Genomic DNA, 26,261 nt, shown 5'->3' with positions numbered 1-26,261 from the left:
TCCTGGCAAAAGGAACTGTTTTTCAACAGAGACAATAAAACTTTGAAATTCTTTCATCTCTACCACATTTTACAGAAGAAAAGATGACCCGACTTTGTGTTGTGACATGACGTATCTAAATACGTCACACATGTAACTCACTTGATACAGCTACAGTTAATCAAAACTGGACAAATAACTAGAAGGTAGTCTACAGCCAAAGTGATTTCCTAGTCTACTGCAGATTAGAAGTACAGAGATCAGTGCTAGAAGCAGACCCACTGACAACAGCAAGAAGTAACAGATATTACTGTGGCAGAAAAGGTATAACAAGCAAACATAAAAACTAAAAAAAAAAGGCAGCTCAGTAATAAGGATCATAACCATTGAAGCCATTACTCTACAGGCAACAGTGACCCTAGCCATCAAGAAAAGGGTGAAATAGGGTGTATTGTTCTCAGCTTAAGGAAAAGAATTGTGTGATACTGTATGGAAGGATTTCTGTATGTAAGTTTTTCATTCTTTTTTTACTTTCACAAGTTTTTTAATTGAATCATAATTAACATTCTGTGTTGTATTAGTTTCAGGTGTACAATATAATGATCAACACTCCTGTACATTTCCCAGAGCTCCTCAAGATAAATGTACCTTTAATTCTCTTTATCTCTTTCACCTCTTATTCCACCCAGCTCCCCTCTGCAATGACTACTTAGTTCTCTGTATTTAAGATTCTGTTTTTCTATTTGTCTCTTTTCTGTTTGTTCTGTTCTTCAAATTCCACATATAAGTGAAATCATATGGTACTTGTCTTGCTCTGACTGACTGACTTTACTTAGCATTGTATCCCCTAGGTCCATCTGTGTTGCTGCAAATGTGAAGATTTCATTCTTTTTTATGTCTGAGTAATATTTCATTATATATATATATATATATATATATATATATATATACACACACACACACACACACACACACACACACACCACATCTTCTGTATCCATTCACCTATCCATGGACACATGGGCTGCTCTCATACCTTGGCTGTCGTAAACAATGCTGTAGTAAACAAGGGGGCTCATGTATCTTTTCAAATGGTTTAGTGGTTTAGTTTTTTAGAGGTAAATACCCAGTAGTGGAATTACTGAATTTTATGGTAATTGTATTTTTAATATTTGAGAAACCTCCATACTGTTTTTCACAGTAGCTATACCAATTTTCATTCCCACCAATAGTACACAAAGATTCCTTTTTCTCTATATCCTCACCAACACTTGTTATTTCCTGTGTTTTTTATTTTATCCATTCTGATGGGCATAAAGTGATATCTCACCATGGTTTTGATGTGCATTTCTCTGATTAGTGATGTTGAGCATCGTTTCATGTCTGTTGACCATCTGTATGTCTTATTTAGAATATGTTTACTCAGGTCCTCTGCCTGTTTTTTAATAGAATTATTTGGGGTTTTTTGGTGCTGAGTTATATAAATTCTTTATATATTTTGGATACTATGTTTGGTTGATGTTTTCTTTCACTCTGCAGAAGCTTTTTATTTCGGTTAGTCCCAGTAGTTTAATATTGCCTTTGTTTCCCTTGCCTGAGGAGACATATCTAGAAAAAAAAATTTTTATGCCCAGTGTCAAAGGAATTACTGCCTGTGTTTTCTCCTCAGAATTTTGTGGTTTTAGTTCTCACATTTAGATCTTTCATGCATTTTAAGTTTGTTGTTGTTGCTGTTGTTTTAATGTACGATATAAGAAAGTGGTAGAGTTTCATCCTTTTGCATGTAGCTGTCCAGTTTTCCCAACACCATTTGTTGAAGAGACCATCTTTTTCTCCATTATATGTTCTTGCCTCCTTTATTAAAGGTTAATTGACCAAAGAAATGTGGTTTTATTTCTGGGCTCTCTATGCTGCTCCACTGATCTATGTGCCTGTTTTTTTGCTGGTACCATACTATTTTGATTTCTATAACTTTGCAGTATATCTGGGAAATCTGGGGTTATGATACCTCCAGCTTTTGTTCTTTTTCAAGTTTACGTTGGCTATTTGGGGTCTTTTATGGTTCCATATAAATTTTAGGGTAATTTATACTAGTTTTGTGAAAACTGTTGGTATTTTGATAGGGATTCCATTAAACCTATAGATTGCTTTGGGTAGTATGGACATTTTAGCAGTGTTGGCTCTTCTGGTCCATGAATATGGAATATCTTTCCACTTGTGTCATTTTAAATTTTTTTCATAAATGTTTCATAGTTTTCAGAGTATGGGTCCTTTACCTCCTTGGTTAAGTTTATTCCTAGGTATTTTGTTATTTTGGGTGTAATTATAAATGGGATTATTTCCTTAATTTTTCTTTCTGCTACTTCATTGTTATTCATTAAAAAAAACATTCACCATAATCGAGTGGAATTTATTCCAGGAATGCAGGGGTGGTTCAGTATTTGCTAATGAACCACAATTAATGTGATATATCACATTAATATGAGAAAGAATAAAAACTATATGATCATCTCAATAGATAAAGAAAAAGCATTTGACAAAGTACAACATCCATTCATGATAAAAACTCAATAAAATAGGTTTAGAGAGAACCTACCTTGACATAATACTATGAAAAAAAAAAAACCCACAGCTAATGTCATACTCAATAGTGGAAAACTGAGAGCTTTTTCTATAAGATCAGGAAGAAGACAAGGATGTCCACTTTCCCCATTTTTATTCAACATAGTACTGGAAGTCCTAGCCACAGCTACTGGACAAGAAAAAGATAAGACATGATACTATGTATGTTTCTATCTAAGAAATGTTAACCACTGGTTAAACTGAAAGTTTACTAAATCAAATCTCTAAATCCATGATGAGACTGGGTAAATGAATTTCTGTTATACATGTTTGGGTCCTATTTAAAAAACAAAACAATTTGACTTCTTGAAATTATGCCATAATCTTCACCCTTAAGAAAAGTCTATATTAACACTATCTTAAATTCCTTTTGAATAATACCATTAGTCTTTTTTATGTGTTTTATAGAAGTTTTTCACCTGTTGTTTATCACCTATCATATTCTATATTATAGATCATTCTCATATAGTTTACCTAACATTTTTGCCCAGCACTTCAACAATGTTTGGGTTCCTGCTATGTAGCAAGTCAGGAAGAAGGTAATATCACTCGACTGTGTAATTAATGCTTTAGCTCATTGTACAGTGCTGGTTGCCATGAGCCCTTCATGATGAGAAGGTGGAATAAAACATACAAAATGACCAGTCAATATAGTTCTTTGTTCTGAAGGAATTTCTGGTTGTGTCTAGTTCCAAGAGTTGCATAAATTATTCCTCATCAAATTAGACCACCAACAAATTACCTAGGTGGACCATAGTTACTCGCCTCCTGTAGAAAAATTCTAAGATCTAGACTTAGAAGAGAGATTTTTTTAAGGCACCAAATAAAGAATTCTCCTGAATTGGTTTCTTCATTTTTATTAAAGGCATTCTCCATTATTTTGTTCCCTAGATCCCTGATAAAACTTAATACTAGAAAAAAAACAATTTTCTCTCTAGGGGATTTAGTATAATTATTTCCAGTAGAGACTAAGAATTCTATAATTCAGTACATATATTGTGGGAGGATTTACGTACATGCCTCTCCTTTTCATGGTTTGGCTTTCTGTTCTTCTTTTACAGCCTTATCTAATGAATGCCTTTTACTCTAAGCTGAATTAAATCTCGTTTTGGAAGGATATAAGATTGGAAACTAAAATGAAAATGATAGAACAATTTAAAAGTATCTGTAAAAATACTCATTTGACTGTAATCAAGTGGTTACATTCATAGTAGGCTGTGCCTTTGAGCACATTATGAGCTAACACCATCAGGATTTTAAAGTGTGATGTTAGCAGTATTCTTCTTGAAGAGCTATAAAAGTGATCTTTCCCACCTCTGTACCATCCCCCAAATATTGTCATGATAATAAAAACATCTTTGTCTATTAGTGGTTGGTTAGAAAGTGTGTGTCATTGCTGAAAATCATTAGGTATTTAAATAGCTATTGTCTGTAGTCATACTATGATTTCAGTTTGTATAGTGTTTCCCCCCCATAATTGCTTCAAGGTCTTCATTTAAAGCTGTGGTCACCAGTATTCATTCCTTCTACAGTGGCGTGTCTGAAAGGGGAAGATCAAGCTACAAAGTGATCTTAGAAGAGGTACACCTTTTAAAAAATGGGAGTGTTTGCTTTCTCATTGGCTGAGACTTAAGTCTGAAGGGGAATCCAAAAGAAATGAGATAGAAATGCAACTTTAAACCTAGGAAAGGAAGGTTAATGTGTATTAATATCAGTTTTCTGGTATGCTGCTGTGTGTGTCATTGTGGAAAAAAATGAACATTTCAAACATGGTTATCAAAGCATGTATATTAATGCCAAAGAGCCAAGTTTACATTGTTTTGTTGTAGTCTTAATTAGTAATTACTTTATTACTTTCTATATGTTGGTATCCTGAAGCATAAGCTTTTAGTTCTTCTCCCTCTGTTTTTGTTATGTTAATTTGTTTTAATTATGTGACGCATAATTATAGAAAAAAACTAAAATTCTTCATTGATAGTAAATGCTATCATTAAATACACAATTTTTATTTAGTAAGAGCCTGTCCCACAGAGAGCTAACTGCTTTTTTATTCATAGTGTATTGAAGTTTATGTTTTTGATTATTTTCTAGAACTCATCAGATTAAGTCTTAGCAAATCTTGGTAATTTAAAATAATCCGTAAGTACATTAATATCAGAGATGTGCAGATTTGTTTTTTTTTTTAAGATTTTATTTATTTATTTGATAGACCGAGATCACAAGTAGGCAGAGAGGCAGGCAGAGAGAGAGGAGAAAGCAGGCTCTCCACAGAGCAGAGAGCCCGATGTGGGGCTCGATCCCAGGACCCTGGGATCATGACCTGAGTCGAAGGCAGAGGCTTTAACCCACTGAGCCACCCAGGCACCCCTGTGCAGTTATATTTACTAAACTGCCATGACAAAACATAACAAACTAGGTGATTCCCAAATTGAAAATGTTTAGCTTCTTACCAGTATAAGCGTTTTCAGCTCTGTATTTCTGAAATAGTACTTGTATAATTTTACCTGATTTATCAGTGAAATTAATCTTTGCAAGTTTCTTGATCTTACAGATTTTGGAAACCTCAAATCTCAGTCTGGGAGGGGAAGTTTCCAGTTTTACAGTTGGTCATTCGCTTATCAAAAAATGTGAAGCACCTACTGTGTGCTGTTGTAGCCGCAAGGGACATTAAAGTGGATGAGAAACAGGTACTACCCTTAAGGAGCATGTGTTACTACGTAGGAAAGAAGTATACACAATGGCACAGTACACAATACTACACAAGTGTAGTATGTTATAAAATGCTATAAAGAAGTATGTATGAGGCATAGCATTAACCCAAAGGCAGGAGTAATCTACAAACTGGGTGCCTTGGTCCAGGTTCTCCTCTAGCTTCTGTGATGTTTCTTTCATCCTTCCTGTCAGTTGCCAGAATTGGGCAAGAAAAGGGTTCGGGGAGAAAATCAGCTTTAACTGAGCTAGAGAAGCAGGACCAAGGGGTGCTCAGGGCCAAAGTTCCCTCATTTGGAGCCAAGGGTGACTGAGCTCCTTAAGGTGAGACTTGATGTCTAAAGAGGGTTTCCTCTTCCTTGTTACCTACTTGAGCAAGGATGTTTTGTTCTCATTGATGCGTTCACTTTTGCATTTTAAACTTTGTAAGCATTGGGAACTGCATTGGGGTTGGGTTTTTTGTTGTTGTTTTTAAACCGAGGACTTCAAGAATCCAGTTTTGTGTTGGGTACAAGGGTCCTTAATGCAATTCAAATGTGTAGATGGCTTAGCTTCAAGGCTCTTTTCAGCTGGGTGCGAACACTTCAGTACCGTGAGAGCTATCTCAAGGTATGGTCCTAAAGTGGATGAAATGATGAAAAATGAGAACGAAAAGGGTACTCCCCCCTTTTTTTCTTTTTATATTTAGACTAAAGGAAAAGGAGGGAATGCAAATGGTTGGAAAGTAGAAATAGGCTGGGAGGTAGCTATGGGTAAAACAGGAAGGATAATTAATTCATTGGGTTTCAAGTGCCTGAATCAAGAAGATTAGGAATATAAGGGGAATATCTCAGAGTGCCACATGTAGGTTGGCAATGACACATGACTTTCTACTTGGTTTAAATCTACCGATAGATTAGGTTTTAGCTCTTGGTAATATGTAAAATTCTTTGTATATAGGTTATAAAGATTTATTGAATTCAGTTCATCTTTATGATTTATTCCTAAATAGTTCCTAAATAAATAGATTTATTCCTAAATATTATAATGTCCTTAGTCTTTAATTTAAAAACTTGGAGATGGAGGGGATGCCTCGGTGGCTCAGTCAGTTAAGCATCTGCCTTCGGCTCAGGTCATAATCTCCAGATCCTGGGTTCAAGCTCTGCATTGGGCTCCCTGCTTAGCAGGGAGTCATTTCTCTCTCTCAAATAAATAAAGATCTTTTAAAAAAAAAAAAATGCAGATAAAAGTTGAGTTTTTGCTAAATCTATACAGAAATGCAAGTCATTCTGGGGGTCAGAATTATGTTAACGTATTATTTGTGAAATTACAAGCTATTGCTCTACTATAATCTGTTACCATCACTGGTCATTCATATGTATTAGAAATAAAACTCTCTAATTACCTATTGCAGTAGGCATGGTGTACTCTTAGTTCATTTAGTGACCACTCTTAGTCTGGCTTTTCAGATTAATTTAATGATCTGAAATAAAATATATAGGGAGAAAGAGAAAAAGACTATGTGTGTTTCACTGTTCTCTGAAGTATGAGCTCATTTTATTGACCTTTTTGTAAATTAGATGCTTTCTGATGCAGCGCCCGGAAAACTGAGAATTGTCCACGGAGATGTGTTGACATTTAAGATTGAAAGGGCTTTTCCAGAAAGTCTTAAAAGAAAGTGGGAGGATGGTAAGTGATTTTGGATTTTTTTCTTATTTTCTTTTAGAATTATTTATATTATAAATATTTATGTCGTTATATATTACAAACATGATTATATATTTATATTAAATATTATCAGAACAGAATTAAGTAGGTGGTATGCATTGTAAATTTTTCTGCTTTTCTACTTTTTTCCAGAATAATAAATCTAATTCCTTTTTCTTAATTCTAATTTACTTGTCATGTTTTTCAAATGTTTAGAATTTTCTTCAAATAAACATGCTATTTTTGTGATACCATATGATAGGATAGGATAAACTATGAAGTGTTAACTTCTTCCAAATGGTGAAAAAAGAAATGTTTTAGTAAACCATGCCCCACCTTATTTCCACTGTCTCACCTTCAGTGACCCGCCAAGGCACTGCTCCTCTGCAGGCTGTTGATTGGGTACCTGCTGTGTGCCAGCTCTTGGGGATGCACTGAGAGGCGGGCTCTATTACTTGCCCTGTGAAACCCTTCAGAGCAAACGGGGGCGCTGCTGGCCGGCCTCCATCTAACTGCCTCCTGTCTCCGCCTTCCAACACACCATTCTCTTCTAAGCGCGCTGCTCCAGGTTTCTAGCCTTGCCCCAGCCATGCTCTAATTTCCTCTTTGAAACCTTATCTGACTGAGCTCTCAGGCATTTATGTGACTGTTACCTGCTCTCTTCCAGAAGCCCTCTATGCTCCTATCTTCAATGATACCAGGTTCTCCTGTTCTTCCTTTTACATGGTGTGAGCTTTCTCTAGCTATTCTTTGCTGGTGGTTATTTTTCCCCCCACCTCTTAGATGTTATTTCTGAGGTTTTTATTTTTGGAGCATCTTCTCTTGTGCTGCAGATTGGCCTGAAGGACTCTGCTCCTGTGGTCTCATTGACCATGCGTGTATCGCAGACACTTCCATTTGGTGCGCAGCCTGTATGCCCTTCCTGGACATCTGACCCTCTTGTCAGCTACATCTGGTGTAGGCACTTCGACCACATCATGTCCAGATCAAATTGTCCTTTCCCGCAAACTAAGTCTTTTTCATATTTTTCCTAAGCTCAAAAACCTGAGGACTCTGAGCACTAATTAAGGTAGAATTTTTTTTCTTAACAATTCAAAGCTAATTATGAGAAAACATTGCCTTTGAAAAATAGAATGAAAAATACTTAGCAGATCTTTTCATATATTTTTGTTTATTACTATTAGTATCCAATTTGATTTAACTTAACTAAAATTATATTCAGAATCCATTAATAAAATCTTTACAAGTTGTTTTTTCTCCTACTAACCAGATCCTCCAAATGTACACATTATTGGAAATCTGCCTTTTAATGTATCAACTCCGCTGATTATCAAGTGGCTTGAAAATGTTTCTTGTAGAGATGGACCTTTCATTTATGGCAGAACCCAGATGATGTTGACTTTTCAAAAGGAAGTGGCAGAGGTGAGTTTTAACTTTTTTTGGCTACTTTATCACATGATCAAATTCTAAAATGAAATAATACTGCATTTTTTTCATAGACTATGTTTTCTAAGTTAGTACTGCCATTACACACACAAACCAATAAGAGTTCAACCAAAAGTTGAGCCTCTAATGATGATGACAGGCATAAGTGCTCTGAGCTCTCCACGGAGAACATGAAAGCTATGCCGCCCGCCAAAAAGACAACGTAGTCCATGCAGGGACTCAGTAGGGCCATAGAACAATTAGAAACCGATAAAACCGATACTGGTGGTGAGACAGGAATACGATGATAGTTAAAGAATATGGTAATCAGTTTGGAGAGGGGGAAGGAGGTTGGTGTCTCCTTATGCTGTACATAGGTTTGGCCCAATCCCTTCCTTCAGCTGTGTCTTCTGTGCCTGCATTCCCATGGCAGGAATGTTCCATATTCACTCTAGCAAATAATCCTACAAGGTCGGCAAGGGCAGTTTGTGAGCTGCAGAGGTTTAATGAGGGGATCTGCAGACTGTTAAGTGTTTTTGAAAAAATTTTTCTTATGACCTACAAATACAGAAGAGGATCTGACATCTTTGTGTGGCTTAATAAGAAGAATACCCGAGTCCCCACTGACTGGCATCAGTGGTTATATTCCCGGCATCTTTGACACCCCCTCATATCCCCATTGTGATGGGATTGTATCTTCTGTTCTCCACCTGCCACTGAGGTAATCATACTGTGAATTCTGGACTTACTATTCCCTGCTTAGTTTATCCCATAGATTCCTAGCTGTATAATTAATATACTTTAGTTTTCTCCATTTTTGAACTTACACAGATGGATTCATACAGCATGTATTTTTTTTTATCCTGATTTGCTCAGTGCTGCTCATAGCTATAGTTTATTTGTGTAGCTAGATACTACCCACTCTTCGACTAGCTCACTCTGTCCCTTGCCATGTTTTGGAACCCCAAATTAGTTTCAGTGTTTGTTATTACAAAGAAAATGGTCATGAAGATTATTTATGTCACCTGGAGCACACAGGCAAGCTTTGCCTAGAGTATAAATCCAGGAGTAGCTGTGCTGGATTCTAAGTTCTGCAAATCTTCACTTTCAATAGATAATGCTAAACTGTTCTCTGAAGTCATTATGCCTGTTTATATTCCCACCAAATACAAGTTCATTTTGCTCCACATCCTTGCCAGTACTTGCAGTTGCCAGACTTGTGTGTTTTGGTTCACCAGAGCTGAGTGTTGTATCATTGTGGTTTTATTTTTGTTGTTTGCTGATTTTTTAATCAAATTGAGCACTGTTTTGCATGTTTATTGACCTTTTAGATAACCTCTTTTTTATGAATTGCTTGCCTTGTGTCTGTTTTCTGTTGGATTGCTTGTCTTTTTCTCATGATTTGGAGGAGTTCTAACATTTTTCATACTCGTCTTTTTTAGTTAAATGTATTGCAAATTTCTTCCACTCTTTGGCATGTTATTGTCTTTACAGTGTCTTTTGAAGAGCAGATGTTTGTTTGTTTGTTTGCTTTTTAAAGATTTTATTTGTCTGATAGAGAGTGTGCAAGCAAGAGCAGTGGGTTGGGGCAGAGGGAGAAGTGGACTTTAGCCCTTGGGCTGGAGGACAACTGAGCCACCCAGGCACCCTGAAGAGCAGACGTTTTTAATTGTAAATTTATGGTTAGTGCTTTTTGTGTCTTATTGAGGAACTCCCTTTATATCCTATATCATAATGATCATTTGTGTTATCTTTAGAAGTTTTATTTTTTTTACCTTTCACATTTACATCTATAATTGACTTGGGATTGATTTTTGTGTGTGGTTGAAAAAGAAGCCAGTTTCACTGTTTTTAATATATGGTCCTTATGAATCTAGCACTAGTTATTGGAAAGTCTTTTTCATTGATCTCTGTCAACACCTTTGATATAATGATAAAGCCTATATAAGCACTGGTCTAACTGGAGACACTAAGAAGAAAGATTGTGTGAAAAATAGGAAACAGAAGGCCTAGCACAGAAGATACAGCAGGGAATCCTAAGAAGAACATTCAGTTCACATCAGAGCAGGAATTTAGTAAAATACTTAAGTTTGCATATACTGAGAGAATAGATACATAAAGTTGGAGAGAATGTAGGATTGAATTAGTGATAAATGAACAGAAAATTAAGTACAATAGGGATTGAAGCAAAGTATATCACTATTAGAGGAGTAAAAATATTATTGGGAAGAAAATTGTTTATTTTGGGAACTTAAGGAAAAAAGAGGGACCTATATGAAAATAATCACAAAACTTAACTGAGAATCTCAAAAGACCACTTGAGACAAATCAAGAGAAATAGAGCCCTGGAAGAAAAAATGAGTATCATAATGATGCTTCATTTTTTCCAAATTATGTTTTTTTCAATAACATCCTAAAATGTAGTGAAGTTCCCGGGATCATCTTGAGGAGTGGACATGCAAGAGTGGATGAGAAATTTTGAAAAAGAACATTAATGAAAGAAGGCTTACCTATCAGATATTAAAGTGTATTTTAAAGCTCTAATAATTAGAAGCACTGTGACAGATTATGAGACAGAGTGGCTACATTCGAAGAACCAGATTGAGGGAAATGATTGGTTCATACATTGGCAGAAACAAAAGGAAGAAAAAGATTATTTAACAAACGCTTGGATATTTGGTTAACTTCCATGAAATCATTTAATAATTCACCATATATAAAAAATGAACAAGAAATAAAAATAATTCACCATACATAAAATTTCCAGTTACTGGAACCCGGTAGACACAGCGTCCAGCGTGAGCTAAGCTGCTGCCATCCACTAGAAGCTCAAGCAGCTCTGGAAGCACTTGAGGAGGTCGGGGGAGGGGTCGGGGGGTGGTGCTGGACACACCAACCGAGAAGGTATTGTGGTAGCCTTACATGAAGAACCAGGAAAACCCTAATAGTGCTTTAGACTTTTTAAAGCATCAGTTAGAAGCTGCTAACCCAGAAAATCCAGAAATAGAGCTGCTTCGCCTAGAATTAAGCAGAAAATGGGAGAGAAATGCAAAGCTATTAGTGGAAGAAAGTAAAAAATTGAACATAAAGCTCGCTCAGTATGAACCACCTGAGGAGGGGAAGCATGTTGAATAGGATTCTTCTCAGTTGAAAAGACACCAAAAAGTGGTTTTGTATGACTAGAATAGTTTGTATAGTATATAATCTTTTATGAACAGATGCCATACAACTCTCTTGATATATTGAATTTACTTGTATCATCATATTTTATTCGAAACACATCTACGGAGAAGCACTGATAATAACTCAATTAAAAAAAAAAAAACCCTCCAGTTACTGTGTCTTCAGATTCATTCCTCTTTTCTGCAGTGTCTAAGCTGTTGTACTTAATTTATTTTTCATTTCAGGTATTTTATTTTTACTTCTAGAAGTTCCATTTGGGTCTTATATTTTCCCTTACCTCCTTATGTTCATGCTTTCCTTGGCATCTTTGTGCATATATATAATATTTATAATAGCTGTTTAAAGGTTTTTGACTATTAATTTCACTACCTCTGTTATTTCTGTACTATTTTACTGTTTGCTTTTTTTCCCCTCCTCTTTCTATGGGTCCTGTTTTTCTGCTTCTTTGCAAGCCTGGAAATTTTTGACAAGATACTAGATTTTGTGAGGATTGGTTTCGTTTTAACCTTCTTGAGGGCTTGGGTTGAGTGGTGGGTTTTAGTCCGGCACATTGCTAAGTCACTTGCAGATTGGTTTGAAGGTTGCTTTTAAGCTTTGTTATGACAGGTTCTTAGCAGCCTTTAATCCGAGGCTAATTAAGTCCCAGGACTAAGTTAAAACCTTTCAGAGGAATCCTTCTAGTGCCCTGTGTACTTCAAGAGCTCTTCATTTGGCTGCTGGGAAGGCAAGCTGTTTCTAGCCGTCTGTGAGCTCCATTTTGTCCTCCTTTCTGATAGTACTTTCTCCAGCTTCCCAGCCTCATTGCTCTTACAGATCAATACTCAGCCAAAGACTTGAAAGGATCCCACTGAAAATCTCAGGAACTCCCTCTTTCCCATTCCCCCATCTCTCTCTCTCTTTCTCTCTCTTTCTGTTCCCGCATCCAGTAATCTGCCTCACAAATTCGGGCTGCCTTGGCCTCCGAGAGCTCTGGCCTCTGTCCTCTCACATCGAGGAGACTTCTGGGCTCTGTTTATGCTCCTGACTATGCTGGAGCCGGAGTATAGTTTCCAGACTGCAAGCTGGGCAGTCATAAGATTCACCTTGTTTTTTATTTGCCTGTGTGGCAATGACAACGATAAAAGCAACTATTACTTACGGAATGCCTACTAATAGCCACTTTACATATGTTTTTGTATTTAAGCCTCAAAGTCACCTCATGAAATAGGTATTTTTTTTTTAATTGACCTTGACATACAATGTTACCTTAGTTTAAGGTGTAACATAGTGAATCAATGACTCTTTGTGCTTTATGCTATCCCCCCCCCGCCCTGCCAATGTAACTACCATCTATCAGAATACAGCACTATTACAGTACCACTCACTATATTCCCTGTGCTGTACCTTTCATCCTTGTGACTTACTAACTTTTGATAGGAAAGAACGCGAAGGTGGCTCAGTTGGTTAAGTGTCTTGACTCTTGATTTCAGATCATGATCTCAGAGTTGTGAGATTGAGCCCTGCATCTGGCTTCACACTGGGTGTGGAAGCTGCTTAAGATTCTTGCTCTCCCTCTCCCTCTGCCCCTCCATCCTCCCACTCCCTCTCTTTTAAAACAAAACAAAACAAAAAACCGAAGCTCAGGGATTTTAATTGTCAATTTTGTGCATCTTTTCAAAGAACCAGCTCTTGGTTTCATTGATCATTTCTACTGTTTTATTAGACTCTGTTTCATTTACTTCTGTTCTGATCTTCATTACTTACTTCCTTCTGTTAGTTCTGGGCTTTGTTCTTTTTCTAGCTCCTTTAAGTGTAAGGTTAAATATATGAGGTTTTTCTTATTTCTTGAGGTAGGCCTGTTTCTCTATAAACTTTCCTTTTAGAACCGCTTTTGCTATATCCCAGACATTATGGGATGTTGTATTTCCCTTTTCATTTGTCTCAAGGTATTTTTTTATTTATTTTTTTTTTAAGATTTTATTTATTTGACAGAGAGAGACATCACAAGTAGGCAGAGAGGCAGGCAGAGAGAGAGGGGGGAGGAAGCAGGCTTCCTGCAGAGCAGAGAGCCCAACGTGGGGCTCGATCCCAGGACCCTGGGATCACGACCTGAGCCGAAGGCAGAGGCTTTAAACCCACTGAGCCACCCAGGCACCCCTGTCTCAAGGTATTTTATAAAAATTTCCCTTTGATTTCTTTATTGACCCATTTGGGTGTTTAATAGTATGTTTTTTAGCCTACACAGGTTTGCATTTTTTCCAGTTTTTTTTTTTTTTTTTTTTTTTAAGGATTCTATTTATTTGAGATAGCACAAACACAGCAGTGGGAAGGAGCAAAGCGAGAGAGAGAATCTCAAGCGGACTCCTCCCTGAGCATGGAGCCCAATGTGGGGCTTGATCTCAGGACCCTGAGATTATAACCTCAGCCAAAATCAAGAGTTGGACCCTTAACCAACTGAGCCACCCCAGCACCCCTCCAGTTTTGTTTTGTTTTTTTGTTTTTTTAATTGTAGTTGATTTTTTTTCTCATATCAGTTGTGGTTAGAAACTGCTTGATAGGATTTCAGTCTTAAATTTATTGAGACTTATTTTGTGGATCAACAGATCTGTCTTGGAGGATGTTCTGTGTGCACTTGAAAAGAATGTGTGTTCTGTTGTTTTTAGATGGAAGGTTCTATGTGTATCTGTTAAAGTCCATTTGCTCTAATGCATCCTCTAAAGCCAGTTTCCTTGTTGATTTTCTGTCTGGATGAAGTATCAGTTGATATAAGAGAGGTATTAAAGTCCCCTACTATTATTGCATTACATTTTGTCCCTTTGTGTCTGTTAATATTTGCTCTATATATTTATATACTTAGGCACTACTGTGTTGGGTGTGTAGATGTTTATAGTTGTTCAACCTTCCTGGAATGGATCCCTTTATTACTAACACCCTTCTTTTCTTTTGTTAGTCTTTGTTTTAAAGTTCATTTTGTCCAATGTTAAGTACTGCTACACGACTTTTTTTCCTTTCTCTTTCATTTGCATGGAATATCTTCTATCCCTTCACAGTAAGTCTTTTGTCTTTGGATCCAAAGCAGTTCTCTTGTAGGCAACATATAAATGGGTCTTATTAATCTGTCTGCTTGTCACCTGGTGTCTTTTGACTGGAGAATTTAGTCCGTTCACATTTAAAGTAATTATTGAAAAGTATGTACTTACTATGATTTTTTTCATTGTTTTCTGGTTTTCTTTCTGGTTCTCTTGCCCTTTTCCTTCTGATTTGATAACTTTCCTCAGTGTTGATCTTCTGTTCCTTTTCTCTAGATTTTTTTGTGTATCTATTATTTGTTTTGTGGTTACTAAGAGGTTGATATAAAACAACCTATGTATATAGTCATCTGTTTAAATTGGTGGTTGTGGGGCACCTGGGTGGCTCAGTGGGTTAAGCCTCTGCCTTAGGCTCAGGTCATGGTCTCAGGGTCCTGGGATCAAGCCCCACATCGGGCTTTCTGCTCAGCAGGGAGCCTGCTTCCCCCTCTCCCCCTGCCTGCCTCTCTGCCTACTTGTGATCTCTCTCTCTCTGTGTCAGATGAATAAATAAAATCTTTAAAAAAAAATTGGTGGTTGCTCAAGTTTGAACATATTCTAAAAGTGTTACTATTTTATGGGCAGGGGGCTGCCCGTGTTCTATGTATTTGATGTCATATTTTACATCTTTTTATGTTGTGTATTCCTAATTATTGTAGATACAGTTGATTTGACTACTTTTGTCTTAACCTTCATACTAGCTTTATAAGGGATTGATCTACTACCGTCAATGTATAATATTTACTTTACTAGTGAAATTTTTTATTTTATGATTTTGTTCTAGTTTTGGTATTTTCTTTTCTGCTTAAAGAATTCCCTTTAGGGGCGCCTGGGTGGCTCAGTGGGTTAAAGCCTCTGCCTTCGGCTCAGGTCATGATCTCAGAGTCCTGGGATCGAGCCCCACATTGGGCTCTCTGCTCAGCAGGGAGCCTGCTTCCTCTCTCTCTCTCTGCCTGCCTCTTTGCCTACTTGTAATCTCTGTCTGTCAAATAAATAAATAAAATCTTTAAAAAAAAAAAAAAGAATTCCCTTTAACATTTCTTAGAAGGCTGGTTTAGTGGTGATAAACTCCTCTAACTTTTGTTTGGGAAACTCTTTATCTCACCTCCAATTCTGAAAGATAGTCTTTCTTGCTGGGTGAGATTCTTGGTTATAGGATTTTTGTTTTTGTTTTTGTTTTTTCCTTTTAGCACTTTAAACATATGTCTTCTGGCCTTCAGATTTTCTGCTGAAAAATCAGCTCTTAACAGATGTTTCCTTGTGCATAACTAGTTGCTTTTCTTTCACTGCTTTTAAGATTCTCTTTGTCTTCAGTTTTTGAGATTTTAATAATGTGTCTCCATGTGTACCTCTTTGGGTTCATCTTGTTCAAGGGTATCTGTGCTTCCTAGACCTGGATATCTGTTTTCTTTCCCAGATTAGGTAATCTTTCAGTTATTATTTCCTAAAATTAACTTTTCTTCCTCTTTCGCTCTTTTTTTTTTTGTGGTATCCCCTATGATATGAATGTTAGTGTGCTTGATGTTGTCCCAGAGGTCTCTTACCCTGTCCTCATTTTTTTCATTCTTTTTTCTTTTTGCTTTTCGACTTGAATGATTTCTATTACCCTGTCCTCCAGATCACTGATCTGTTCTTTTGTATCCTCTAATCTGCTGTTGATTCCCTCTGTTGTGTTTTTCATTTTGGTTATTGTATTCTTCGGCTCTGATTTGTTCTTTTTTTTATATTTTCTATCTCTTTGTTGAAATCCCCTCTGAGTTCATCCACTCCTCTTCCAAGTTTGATGTGCATCTGTATAACCATTATTTTGAACTCTTAATTTAGGTAGATTGCTTATCTCTTTTTCATTTAGTTCTTTTCTGAGATTTTGTCTTGTCCTTTGTTTGGAACCTATTCCTCTTCCTGCTCATTTTGTCTGTGTTTATTTCTCTATTTATTAGGTAGGTCAGCTACCACTCCTGGCATTGAAGGTAGTGGCCTTATATGGAAGGTGTGCTCTGGGGCCTAGAAATGCGGTCACCAGAACCAGGTACTATAAGGGTGCCCCCTGTGTTGGCTGTGTGCACCCTTCTGCTGTGACTAGCCCATGCGTCCAGCAGGTGCACTGGCGTGCCGGAGTGCCCTCTCCCCCCTTTCCCAGCAGGAGTTTTTAGGGGCAACAGTCTCCACTGAGGCTATCTGCTCAGTGTGCAGACAGGAGCCAAGGAATGCCCGTTAGGCAGGCAGTGTGGCAAGGCAGGTCTGCAGGGGAACTCCGGGTTAGGGCAGGCAGTGCTAGCTAGGTATATGAATAGTGTCAGACTGGTGCCTACCAGTGTCGGGTGTCTAGGCTGAAGGATGGCAAGAATAGTGCCTGCCAGCATTTCTGTTCTAGGATAAAGTTCTTACAGAACCCTGCCCCTTTGGCATGCTCCCTAAAACCACTCTGGAAATTTCCTTTATGTATGGCCCAGGCACTTTTCAAACTGCTGCCTCTGCGGTGGGTCTCGGAGCAAGTGAGATGGTGTGTGGTCCCTTTAGGTGTGGAGTCCAGTTTCCTCGAACTCTCCAGTTCTCTGGAAGTAAGCCCAGCTGATTTTTCAAAAACAGGTTATGGGAGCTTATCTTCCTGTGCAGAACCCCAGGGTGGGGGGGTGTCTGGTGTGGGGCTGTAACCTCTCAATTTTCAGGGAGGACGTTTGCACCTGTGAAATCCCCTCCATTTGGGGGGTCTGAGTTCCAGGGCTTGGTTTCTGACCTGACCACATCTTTGTCCTTTTCCCTTCTTGTTGTGGCTTTGTCTTCATACTTAGAGCTATCTAAGAGCTGTTCTGAAAGTCTTCAGGTCATTCTTCAGGAGAGTTCCTCCATATGTAGCTGCAGCTGTTGTGTGTGCGTGGGAGGAGGTCTGCTCAGGGTCCTCCTACTTAGCCATACTCTAACCTCCTGCCTGTCTGGAAATATTTTCGGTTGTCACAACTGAGGGGTGCTTTTGGTGTCTAGTGGATTAAGGTTAGGGATGCTGGTAAACATCCTTCAGTACACAAGATAGCCCCCCTCAGCAGAAAAATACTCCACATTTACCAGCCCAAAATGTCAGTAATGCCAAGGATAAGAAACTTTGCTTTAGAGTATTTAGCCATAAAATCTTTTTCTTAGTAGTCTTAAAATTTTCCATCACATGGGGCGCCTGGGTGGCTCAGTTGTTAGCATCTGCCTTCGGCTCAGGTCATGATCCCAGGGTACTGGGATGGAGCCCAGCATCAGGCTCCCTGCTCGGCAGGAAGTCTGCTTCTCCCTCTTCCACTCCCCTGTTTGTGTTCCCTCTCTCGCTCTCTCTCTGTCAAGTAAATAAAATTTTTTTAAAAAATTTTAAAAAAATAATTTCCATCATAAAAATGTAGGACCCTTTTATGTTTGTTAAGATGCTGTATCACCACCACTTTCCCAGGGTCAGTGTCCTTCCCCGCTCATGAATCTGTTAACTGTCTTCTGTATGTTTGAGTTGAGCCCATGTTAGTTTTCTTTGTTATTTTCTCAGCCTTTTGATTTGTCCTTGGACTTTTATTTTCTCAGATTACATAATTATTATGGTATTTCTATTCTTGAGTAACACAATAGAGATGCAAAACACTATGTAGTCTAATTCTTTTGGGGGAAAATGCAAAGGAACAGGCTGAAGAAGTGGAGTAATATTTTCAGTGACTCAGAATGTCAGTTTTGGTTATTAATAATAGTGTTGCTTTATCTCCACCATATGCAGTTATTTTTCTTTAACCAAAAAAAAAAAAATTTGATTTTAGTTAAATTCTAGTATGAATATTGAGAAGAGTTTATATTGAGTGTATAATTTATGGAATGCTTTAGAAGTTAACACTGGTCCTCCGACCAGTTTTCATATTTTGCAAGTGAAAGTTTCAACAGGATAATATATAGTAGCATTTTCTTATATAACCTTTGTTTACTCTTGACACCTAACGTATTTGTAATTTTACATTCCACAGATAGCATTCTTAAACATTCACTTTGCTTTGTGAGTTATAGAACAGAAGTAAATGAACACGATCTCCTTCCGTTCTCTCCAGGTCTGCAGGGTCTAAATAGGAGAATTCAGCTCACACACACTAAAGAACATATAGACGGTATAAAGTTACAGCTCATAAAATAGAATCGCAGTGTGTAGCAAGAAATGAGACCTTAACAAATCTCATCTAACCTCATTTTATGGATGATGAAACCGAGGCTCAGAGCAGTTTAATGTTTTCCAGAAGGTCGTGGAGCTAGTTACAGGGAAAGCTGAACTTGAGAACAGGTCATAGGTTTTCTGCTGAAGTCATGATGTTCAAGTTCTTTAGGTGACTGGACCTTTGGTATTTTCTTTCTGGGTTCAGGATTAGCCTGTTTATGTCCTCCCATCTTCAACGGACCTTGGCTATTTAATGGTCACATCTGTAACAGGGAGGGGGGGCGTCACCTTGCCAGTAATTTATATAGTTTTCATTGTCCCTGATATTTGGTTGTGTGGCTTCTCAAGAATAAGCCTAATTTTTCTACTTGTAGTTAAAATTATTTTAGAAGAATAAGGATGAAAATAACACTGTCCTTGTGGAGTCTTTGACCCTTTGTTTTTCTTATACTCAGTCAGAATGCTTTTAAAATCTCAAGGGTTAGAAGTTTCCTTTTACTGAAAAATTAACTGGTTTGGTTTCCTGGCCTTTTGTTGTTTGTTAAAATCCTCTATCTTGTCATGGAGTTTGAATTTTCGTAGCTTTACATACACCCTAACTATCACAAATATTAACTCATGTTTGAATGGTTGATTGACTGTTTAACTCTTGTGTTAGTTTTTAATGAAGTCTTCTGCAGAGCTTTCTGCTCTGTGGCTTGAATTATTCTGCAATGAGTTCAGGATGAGTATGTGTGTGCTGCTTTCACCTAACTTCAGTTATGATTCACACATTTTCATCTCCACAGCCTGGGTGCGTTTGCTGCAGAGTTTGGATGGGTCAGGCTTCCCTGGCAGGAACGGATGCCAGCCCTCAAAGTGAAATTGTGTCCAGAGTGTTTACCCTGCATGGCCTCCCTTGTTTGCTTTTGGGTTAAGTGGTTTTTAAAATTTCACTGAATTCATCAGTGAAAACACCTTTGAGATGTAAAGTAGAATATTGAAAGAGAATTCGGCATGAAATAATACTTTTCAAGTGCAGACTTTTTTTGGTTTTTATTTTAATTTTGTGATTATGTTCATGCGGGTTTTAGTTGTACACAGCTGCTTTGAAGTATGCCAGTTGTACAATGCATTTTGAATTTTTTACTTTCGTGCCAGTGGTACAGTTAAGCTCCAAAAAATTTATGTAGAGCTAGAAATATTTTTTAGCATTTGATCCATAAGTTTATTCTTTAAATATGTTTCCACTGTTTGTCTTTGTTTTGATTTTTGTTTGGGAATATATATGTTTCTTGGTTTTACAGTTTAGTAAAGAAGAATTTACTCTGTCATTTATACTAAAGCAATCACTTGTCCCGAACTCAGCCTCCCAATAATTTTAGATGTCTAAATATAGACAAGAGCCAGGTAATTTGAAAAGAGGGATGAGATGGAGAGATGGCTTCTGAGTAGCAAAATAAATGTTACAAAATCTACAGCTTTGCCCATAGGAAATATTCTGAGCATCGCAGTTTAAAACCTATCTTTTTAATCTTACTTAAGGCAAAGCTCTTATAAGCCAAATTATGTGGTGTATAATGTTTGTAATGTTGACCCTGTATCATTTATAAGAGGTTTAGAATACCCAGTGAATTCTAAGAACACAAGAGAAGCAGGATACATTTTTTTAAGAAATCAGTGCATCTAATTTTTTAATCCAATTTTAACATATTGCCATATTTTTGTCTTTTTTAAGAAATAAAATGTAGTAGATATGCGTGGTACCCCCTTCTATCCCCTTTCTTTCTCTCCTATGAGTATACTCTTAAAACTGATACTCATCATTCCCATGCATTGACAGATAAATGCACACACACAGAGGAAGCCATAAGAAATAATGTTTTGAAGTTTTTATATAAATGAAATCTTGGTCTACGTATTTTCTGCCACTTCATCATTTCTATTTGGCTATCTATGTTAATAACACCATTTACTTATTCCTGTTGATGGCCTTTATGTTTTCTACCTTTTTGGAAACTATGCATGCACAGTGTTGTGGTGATCGTTCCTACACAGTATTTTCTTGTATAGTTATATAAACTGTTCCCTAGAATATATTCCTAAAGGTAGATTTAAAGTTATGACGGTGCACTCAACTTCAACTTTCCTGTATATCTTGCCAAATTGTAGTCCAAAGTGCTTGTACCAGTTGCCCTTCTCACTAGTGGTAAATGGGAGTTCCTCTGGCTCCGTATTATTCACCAGTTCTAGGTTCTGCCAGGTTCTTTTTTATTGTTTAAATTTTGTTCATTTCATGGATAGGAGAGTATCTCATTAGAGTTTAAATTTGCATGTCCCTAATTTGTAACGTGGTTGAGGATAGTTTATGGTTATGGGTCATTTGGGTGCTTTTATCCTATTTCTTATCAGATTTTCTATTGTTTATTTTTTGGCAATTAACGTGTAGGGGTTTCTTCCATGTTCTGAACGCTAATCCTTTGTCAGGAGTTTCAAATACCTTCTCTCAGTCTGTGACATACGTTTGTACTTTTTTTTAAATATAGACATTTTAAATTTTAATAAAGCAAAAATATCAGTCTCTTATGGCTTCCACTTTTGCATCTTTTCAGAAATTTTGCCCTACTGTGGGGTCATAAAAAAATCTTAAAGTTTTGCTTTTTACTTGTTGTTAATTCACTTGGAATTTATTTTTGGTTATGGTATGAGATAGGGAGTTCTTCCTGCTATATAGATAGACCTACTTAATACCAATATCTCTTACTGAGTGGTCCATCCTTTTCCCATTAGTGTAGTTATATCACATCTGTCACACAGCAAATATCCATATGTGCTTGGGTCTGTTAAGGCTTTTGTTCCGTTGGTGTGTTTGTCTGTGCCGGTAGCAATGCCGTACTGCCTTACTTTGGATACCGCCCATGGTGAGTCTGCTTCAGCCCTCCTCATGCTGTTGACGTTCTTTGGGAGCTTCCTGGCTATTCCAGGCCCTTGGCTTTTCCATATAAAATGTTATGGAATTTAAAGGTCTTCAAAGAAATCCTTTCAGGATTTTGGTTGAAATTGCATTGCATTTATGAGTTAATTTAGATATATGTGGTTTGAAATTAAAGTGTTTGTGTTCTTAAAAGAATGAATTCCTGGTTTTTGCAAAAATCAGTTCTCCAAAAACAGTTCTCCAAGAGTTCTGAATATTCAAAGTTTTATTACATTTAAATAAAGAAAAGTGCACCATTGAAAAGGTTCCTTCAAAGATTTTTGGTAATTCATAAAATGAAATACACATCTTTAGTTCTTAATTGTGCTTGCTAATTTCTTCTCTCATCAGATATAACAGGGGTTTAAAATCCCCAACCTCCAATGGTAGGGAAGTTTTCTTATTTGGTTTCTGAGTGCATTATATAGGATATAATTCACACTTCTTAAGTGTACTTCAGTTGATATTGGAGGAAAATGTTCTCCGTGCTGTTTATGTATCATGTATCAGAAAGCCTGTGCTTTTAAAGTTTATCTCAAAACTCCACCTAGTGTCCATAGATAATAGAATATTGGGTGCATTCTATCTGATCAGACTGAATTAATTGCCAAAATTCCTTTTGTCCTTCTGTAGAGATTGACAGCCAATACAGGAAGCAAACAGCGTAGTCGCCTTTCTGTTATGGCGCAGTACCTCTGCAGTGTTCAGCACATCTTGACAATTCCGGGCCAGGCTTTTGTCCCTAAACCAGAGGTAAGTTTCTGTTTATTTGTAAATCTTTGTTCATCTGGTGATGAGTCCTAGGAAATTATCTCTAGAATTTGATTTTCATTTATATGCAAACTATACTTTTTATCTCTCCAGAGCAAGAAAAATCACAATATGTGAATAGTTCTTGTCCTAATTTTTCTCCTCTTAATAGTGACCAAATGTCTGGCTAGGTTTATTCATGTTGCCCTGGTGGTGATAACATTATCACTTGGACTCTTCAAAGTTTTCCAGTAGGGAAGATAAATTATATGGTCACCTAATCCTCAGAAAGAGAAATCAGTATTTGTTTGTGATTTCTTAATAGACCTCTAAATCAAGTTATGTCATACATTTTTTATTGTGAATTTTTTTCCACCTTTTTAATCGAAGTACAATTTAATATCCAGTGTTATATTAGTTTCAGGTGTGCAACATATTGATACAGCAGTTTTATACATTACTCAGTGCTCACACCTTAAGTGTGGTCACTGTCATCATAAAATATTAATACAGTATTCAATATATAACATATATGTATAATTACAATATTACATAAATTATATAACATATATACAATTTATTCCCTATATTGTAGTTTTCACCTTTATGACTTACTTTGTAACTAGAAGTTTATACCTCTTAATGTTATTTATTTTACCCATCTTCTCATCCACTTTCCCTCTGGCAACCACTAGTTTGTTCTCTGGTTAAGTCTGGTTTTAGGTTTATTCATTTCTTTGTGTCTTGTTTGTTCATTTGTTTTGTTTTTTAGATTCCATTTATAATTGAAATCATGGTATTTGTCTTTCTCTGATATATTTCACTTAGCATATACACTCTAGGTCCATCCATGTTACTGCTGAAGTCAAGATCTCATTCTTTTTTATGGCTGAGTAATATTCCTCTCTGTGTGTGTATGAGAGAGAGAGATACATCCCACGTCTTCTTTATCCATTCATCTATAAATGGACACTTGGATTGCTTCCATATCTTGACTGTTGTAAATAATGCTGCTATAAATAGGGGTGCATATATCTCTTCAAATTATTTTTGTGTGTGTTTTGTGGGTAAATACCCAGTAGTGGGATTACTGAATCATATGGTATTTCTATTTTTAATTTTTTGAGAAACGTCCAAAGTGCTTTCCACAGTGGTTGGTCAATTTACATTTCTACCAGCAGTGCACAAGGGTTCCTTATCCTCCACATCCTTACCGATATTTGTTATTTCATGTCTTTTTGATTCTACCCATTTCAGTAGGTTGCCTTTTTGTTTCATTGATGGTTTCTTTTGCTTGCAAAAGCTTTTTTATTTTGGTATAGTCCCAATAGTTTATTTTTACTTTTGTTTCCCTTTGCCTCTGGAGACATAGCCAGAAACATACTGCTATGGCGATGTCAGAGAGATTACTTGCCTATGTTATCTTCTAGGAGTTTTTTGGTTTTGGTCTCACATTTAGGTCTTTAATGCATTTTAAGTTTGTTTTTGTATTTGAGTTGTTGAGTTTAATTCTTTAGCATGTAGCTATCTGGTTTTTCCAGCACCATTTATTGAAGAGACTGTCTTTTCCCCATTGTATGTTCTTGCCTCCTTTGTCAAAGATTAGTTGAATGTATAATGGTGGATTTATTTCTGGGTTCTCTATACTGTTCTCTTAACCTACGTGTCTGTTTTTGTGCCAATACCATAATATTTTGATTGGCGTAGCTTTGTAGTATACCTTGAAATCTGGGATTGTGATACCTCCAGCCTTATTCTTCTTTTTCAAGATTGCCCTGGCTATTGGGGTCTTTTGTGGGTCCATACAAATTTTAGTATTAATTATTCTAGTTCTATGAAATAGTGCTGGTATTTTGATAGGGATTGCATTGAATCTATAGATTGCTTTGGGTAGTATGGACATTTTAACAATGTTGGTTCTTCCAATCCGTGAACATAGACTCTTTCTGTTTGTGTCCTCTTCAATTTCTTTCATCACTGTTTCATAGTTTTCAGAGTACAGGCGTTCACCTCCTTGTTAAGCTTATTCCTAGGTATGTTATTCTCTTTGGTGTTTCTTGATTTCTTTCTGCTACTGTGGTATTAGTATATAGAAATGCAATAGATTTCTATATATTAATTTTGTATCCTGCTGCTTTACTGAATTCATTTTCAGTTCTGATAGTTTTTTTTTAATCATTTTTTTAATTTATTTTCAGCATAACAGTATTCATTGTTTTTGTACCACACCCAGTGCTCCATGCAGTCCGTGCCCTCTCTAATACCTACCACCTGGTTTCCCCAACCTCCCACCCCCCCACCTCTTCAAACCCTTCAGATTGTTTTTCAGAGTCCATAGTCTCTCATGGTTCACCTTCCCTTCCAATTTCCCCCAACTCCCTTCTCCTAACTCCCCATGTCCTCCATGCTAGTTTTGATAGTTTTTGGTGCAACCTTTAGGTTTTTCCATATATAGTGTCATGTCATCTGTAAATAGTGACAGTTTTACTTCTTCCATACCATTTTGGATGCTTTTTATTTCTTTTACTTGTCTGATTACTGCACCTAGGATTTCCAGGACTCTGTTGAATAAAAGAGGTGAGAGTGGACATCCTCGTGTTCCTGATCTTAGAGAAAAAGCTCTGTTTTTCACCATGATGTTAGCTGCGAGTTTTTCATATATGACCTTTATTAGGTTGAGGTATGTTCCCTCTAAACTCACTTTGTTGAGACCTTTTACCATGAATGGATTTATTTTGTCAAGTGCTTTTTCTGCATTTATTGGGATGATCATATGGTTTGTACCCTATAGCTTATTAACGTGCTGTATTGTACTGACTTGCAAATATTGAACTACCCTTGCCATTTCTGGAATAAGTCCTACTTGATTGAGGTGAATTTTTTCAAATGTATTGTTGAATTTGGTTTGCTAATACTTTGTGAGGATTTTTGCATCTTTGTTCATCAGAGATAATAGCCTGTAGTTTTCTTTTTTTGTAGTGTCTTCAACTGCTTTTGGTATCACGGTAACATTGGCCTTGTAGAATGAATGTGGAAGTTTTCGTTCCTCTTCTGTTTTTTGGAATGATTTAAGAAGACTAAGTATTAACTCTTCTTGAAATGTTTGGTAGAGTTCATTCACTTGTAGAGACATCTGTCTGGTCCTGGACTTTCTTCATTGTTGACTTTTTTTTATTACTGCTTCAGTTGTGTTATGTCTGTTATGTCTGTGTTATGTGTCTGTCCAAATTTTCTATATCTTCCTGATTCAGTTATGGAAGAGTATATGTTCTCTAAGAATTTGTCCACTCCTAAGTTGCCCAATTTTTTGGCATATAATTTTTCATAATAATCTCTTATAATTCTTTGTAGTTCTGTGGTATTTTTTCTCCATTTCTGATTTTATCTGAGTCTTTTTTTTTTTTTATGAATCTGGCTAAAGGTTTATCAGTTTTATTTTTTCAGAGTATTAGCTCTTACTTTTGTTGATCTCTTCTAATTTTTTTAAGCCTCTATTTTAATTTCTGCTCTAATTTTTATTCTTTCCTTCCTTCTAGCTCTCGGTTTTGTTTGTTCTACTTTTTCCGTTTTAGGTGTATGGTTAGTTTGGGTTTTTTGAAATTTTTCTTGTTTCTTGAGGTAGGGCTGCATTGCTCTAAGCCACTTAGTACTGCTTCTGTTGCATCCCCAGGATTTTGAACTGTTGGTTGACTCAGTCATCATTTCGTAGGATGTTGTTTAGCCTCCATATATTTGTGTTCTT

The 26,261-nt window shown here is 36.8% G+C and overlaps 1 protein-coding gene across 3 annotated transcripts in view; it reads left to right on the top strand.

The window, feature by feature from the left end:
• Positions 1-26,261, top strand: part of TFB1M (transcription factor B1, mitochondrial) — a 72,812-nt gene that overhangs the window by 12,225 nt on the left and 34,326 nt on the right. For all 3 annotated transcript variants that reach the window (XM_047733402.1, XM_047733401.1, XM_047733400.1), the window contains exons 3-5: positions 6,870-6,978; positions 8,267-8,418; positions 22,403-22,522. In XM_047733402.1, the coding sequence (XP_047589358.1) occupies positions 6,870-6,978; positions 8,267-8,418; positions 22,403-22,522 (381 nt within the window). The remainder of the gene's footprint in view (positions 1-6,869; positions 6,979-8,266; positions 8,419-22,402; positions 22,523-26,261) is intronic.

Source organism: Lutra lutra, chromosome 6, assembly GCF_902655055.1.
Source record: "Lutra lutra chromosome 6, mLutLut1.2, whole genome shotgun sequence".
NCBI lineage: Eukaryota > Metazoa > Chordata > Mammalia > Carnivora > Mustelidae > Lutra > Lutra lutra.
Note: the sequence above shows the minus strand (reverse complement) of the source record. Positions and strands in the feature narration are given on the sequence as shown.